The following is a 3,767-nucleotide window of genomic DNA, read 5'->3' as shown; positions in this document are numbered from 1 at the left end:
TACTCTTGAACTGCAGGTGAGGATGTGCTTCCAACTTGTGCCAGATTGCAGGTGTTCAACATCCTGTTATAGGCCAAGATACGAATTCATGCTAGCCGAATGCTGGGGCGTGAATTCGTCGACAGTCCCATCCCGGTTGTATCACATGAGGAAGTACAAGCCTTCGAGATGAAGAAACATGTCGGCCCATCGAGAGCAGACTTTCGAGTTCATTTGGCAGGGTCACCCAACTCAAAATGGAACAAACAAGCAGCAGCGGCTTTCTCGGAGGATTTCATGAATACTGGCTGGTCCGATTGTCAAGATAGAATGAAGATTCAACGAATGTTCACTGTCCATCTGAACACTTTACGGGCGCAGTACAAGAAACAATCACGCGGTGACCAAGAACCAACAGAAGCGGAACTTGATAGACTGACTGAAGAGAATCGCGAACATAGACGTCGTGCAGTATGTCCTACGTTATTGAATGTCATGTCTGTGAACCTCATCAATTCTCGAAAATGAACTAGCTTCGTCAACGACGTTCAAATGCGATTGGCACACATGCAGATCTGGCACGCTTCCAAAGGTTTTGGGATACCATTCCTTACACGGCCATGAGTGGCGACGAATCCGACCACTCACGAGGCAAGGTCAGATACGTTGTCACGAGGCTGCGCTGGCGTTCTGCTGGACTTGAGAAGTGGCTGAGAGTATTCGATTGGATGCACTTATCGAGCAGATTCACAGCCGAAGGAAAACCGAGACGTGGTGCATTCCCTCGGTATCGTCGCCGGGGCTCGAATAGACTTGAACGTCTTGGAGACCCTGTCCCAGGGCTTCCCCAAAACTGTTACGATGCAATGTGGTTTGCAGGACTCAATGAAGAAGAGCGGTCATCTCTGAATGTTCAACCAGCGTTGGACTTGGCACATTCCGAAGCGGTTTTGGCGTTTGTTGCTTTACCTCATCTCCTTATGTTGACATACTGATCCGATGTGCATTTAGCATTGCTCGCAGATTTTCCGAAGTGAAGGATGGCTCTACACGTCCTCTTCCAGCGGCCGATGCTGCGACATCCTGGTACTGATCATAATTCTCGCGATGAATTTGTTTTCACGGAGTACATTCTCGAGAATGCATGGCTGTTGACAAGCAAATTAAGCTAAGCGTGCGGTTTACGACTTTCAGAGCAAAGGTTTCAGTCAGAATATCGAAAAACATCCTACTAGGACCTCCAGTCTCATGGCTTCTCGACTAGGGTCAGCAATGAGAAGACGAATCAGCTGAGGAGCATATTACAAGAAAGTAGACAGTCGTGGCTTGAATTTTGAAATTAGATTTGAAACCATTACTTGCGATTCCACAACAGTCTGTGTCGCAGTCGCCGAAGGGCCAGGAGCCAGAACACTTGGAACCTGTCAATGTCAGAGACTTCGCCGATGATGTTCAACACAAGCAGGGTGAGGATGATCTGAGACGGCGAGTGGCGCTTGCTTCGCAGAACAACCATGACAAAGTTTCCTCATTGGCGACAGCGCTGGAGGGAACCTTGTCCTCGCCCTTTCTCGCTGGATCAGGGACGAAGGCATCCTACCGCCGCCAGATGGCCTCCTTCTGCTACCTCCAGTTCGTGTGATCCCTGTGAGTTAGCATACAAGCTGTAATAGCCCCAGAGATTGACAGGATCCATCGTAGCACACGCGTTCCCCGACACACCATCGTCGTACCGTGCGCAACAAACCCGCCGTTCTCCGCCGGGTTCCACTCTTCGTCCTTCTGCCACACGCCCTCCGTCACAACGTACCTCGTGTTCTAGCACCAATCCGCCCAGGCATCCGATCAACCACCAACACGATAAAGGATAGATTACCAACGCACCTTCCGATCCGTCTGGATTTCAAACCACCCGTCGCACAAATGGTACTTGCACCGTAATAATGTGTAGATCGCCGTCGAGAAGTAGTTTCCGATCTTGCGTTTCTCCGCGTTGCAACGCTCGCCCATTCGATGTGATTGTTGCATGATCCGCTGCGACAGGCTGAGAGTCGAGAACAAGCGCGAAAAGGAAGGTATATGGATGCACCACCAGATGTTGAACGGGAACTCGAAGCGTACGATGACAATTCCGTGGTGAATCGTGCACGCACGGTAACCGAGCGCGGGCCTGCCTATAGTGTACAGACATAGTATGTCGGCAGGAAAGCACTTGTTCTCTCTAAGCAGCAGATTCAATTGTTAGCCATGGAGATAGGCCAGCGTGACAAAGTTGCTCATATAATATAGCTAGCATCCAGCGGTGTCGTTGCACATCGAAGCTTTCGGCTGGACGGTGAAATAAAGTCGCCCATATGCTCTCGTAAGTTCAGAGAGGAAAATCGAATGCTGCCTTAGACGTCGATCGATGCCCTGCATCCCAGATGATGGTCTTCGAGTGATAACGAGTGGTGATGAATCGTGACGACTCTCGCAGGGATCACTGCGCCCCGCTGTGCCCGATTATCAGGTCCCGCCCATACTTTCTGAATCATATTCGGAGTGCAGAAATATCGACAACTGTATACAACTTACACAAATTTATCGAGTTGAAGTTATGTGTTACGCGCTATCCGAAAATGGCTGCGCCATACAGACGGCGATGAACGAAGTCAGCGACAATGGAGAACGCTGTCCAGACTTTAATGTATCAGCGCAGTAGATGCGCCTGTATCTGATAAGAGGCGTCGGGAAAGGATTGTCGTGTTCATACATACTGTCCTTTCCGATGATTCCAGATGGACACATTGCCACGACGGATCTACAGAGCCAGAGAAGATTCGAATTCAGCAGACTTCATATAGGCATCGACCCTTTCACCGATATCAGTTGCCACCTTCGAGTGTGACTTATCATTCCCAACTGTCGTGATACGCCACCACGTGCTTTCAGATTGCCACCCGTCATAACGACCGTCATACCAGTCGCTATGCGCTGATGAATGGTGGTGTTCCAAGGCTACGTAACACAGGGTCGGAATCACGTGTTTCAAGGCCTGAGGCACGTCTTGCAAAATATCTTGAGCGGCAGGAAACGGAGATGGGCAGCAGATTCGCAAGCAACTGATCTTCAGTGCATGCATGAAGGCAGGCAATTCCGACTACAAAGAATCATTAGCTAATGAGTGCGATAGCTGACTTTGAGGACCCTACCTTCCAGCCCTTAAGTGTTCGAGAGTACTCATCCAAGGAGGACTCCTCGTCCCACTTGAGAATAATGATCAAATACCGCAGTCGTGTAGCAACAAGGGCCACCCTCTTCCAGAACTTGGCATTCAGCTGCAAGTTGATCTCCAGCTCAAGCACGACGGGCATGGCGTTTTGTATCACAGACACCGGGGCCTTCGGCGATCCGACCGCACGATGAAGGTGCAAAACTAGGTGTCGGACTTTGCAAGTCACTATCCAAGGATGTCGAAATTCAACGTTCCCCATATCAAGGAAGTCCAGATGCGACCAGCACATGTCATCTGCCCGCGAAGGAAGGGTGGCAGTGACTTGACGTAAGCAGATCCTCTTTACATTGGGGAATGCGCGAGCAAACGTCGACATGGGCAGGTTACAACCTACGAGGAAGAGATGTTGAAGGGAAGGCGATTGCGAGTCAGGATTGAGAAAAGAAGGGATAATATTGGCCTCGTGTGACGTTGGTAATGCCTCCGGTGATGGTTCAGCAACTCCGGTGGCACTCGGCGTATCAGAGAAGAGAGCAGGGAGATGATCGTCCGCGCGAAAGGGTGCCGCAAACTG

At 50.3% G+C, this 3,767-nt stretch overlaps 2 protein-coding genes across 2 annotated transcripts; one reads left to right on the top strand and one right to left on the bottom strand.

Moving 5' to 3' along the window:
* Nucleotides 1-75: 75 nt before the first annotated feature.
* On the top strand, nucleotides 76-974 carry LAESUDRAFT_667862 (uncharacterized protein; the record flags this gene model as incomplete). Its single annotated transcript, XM_040905338.1, has 2 exons — nucleotides 76-450; nucleotides 513-974. Coding segments are annotated over 2 exons (837 nt in total), but the record flags the coding sequence as incomplete, so codon positions are not given.
* A 1,805-nt stretch (nucleotides 975-2,779) lies between these two features.
* On the bottom strand, nucleotides 2,780-3,569 carry LAESUDRAFT_718618 (uncharacterized protein; the record flags this gene model as incomplete). Its single annotated transcript, XM_040907467.1, has 2 exons — nucleotides 2,780-3,118; nucleotides 3,171-3,569. The coding sequence occupies 2 exons, from the start codon at nucleotides 3,567-3,569 to the stop codon at nucleotides 2,780-2,782; spliced, it is 738 nt and encodes a 245-aa protein (XP_040757277.1).
* Between the last annotated feature and the right edge of the window lie 198 nt (nucleotides 3,570-3,767).

This window comes from Laetiporus sulphureus (assembly GCF_001632365.1).
Source record: "Laetiporus sulphureus 93-53 unplaced genomic scaffold LAESUscaffold_195, whole genome shotgun sequence".
Classification (NCBI taxonomy): domain Eukaryota; kingdom Fungi; phylum Basidiomycota; class Agaricomycetes; order Polyporales; family Laetiporaceae; genus Laetiporus; species Laetiporus sulphureus.
This window is presented reverse-complemented; position numbering and strand designations above follow the sequence as displayed.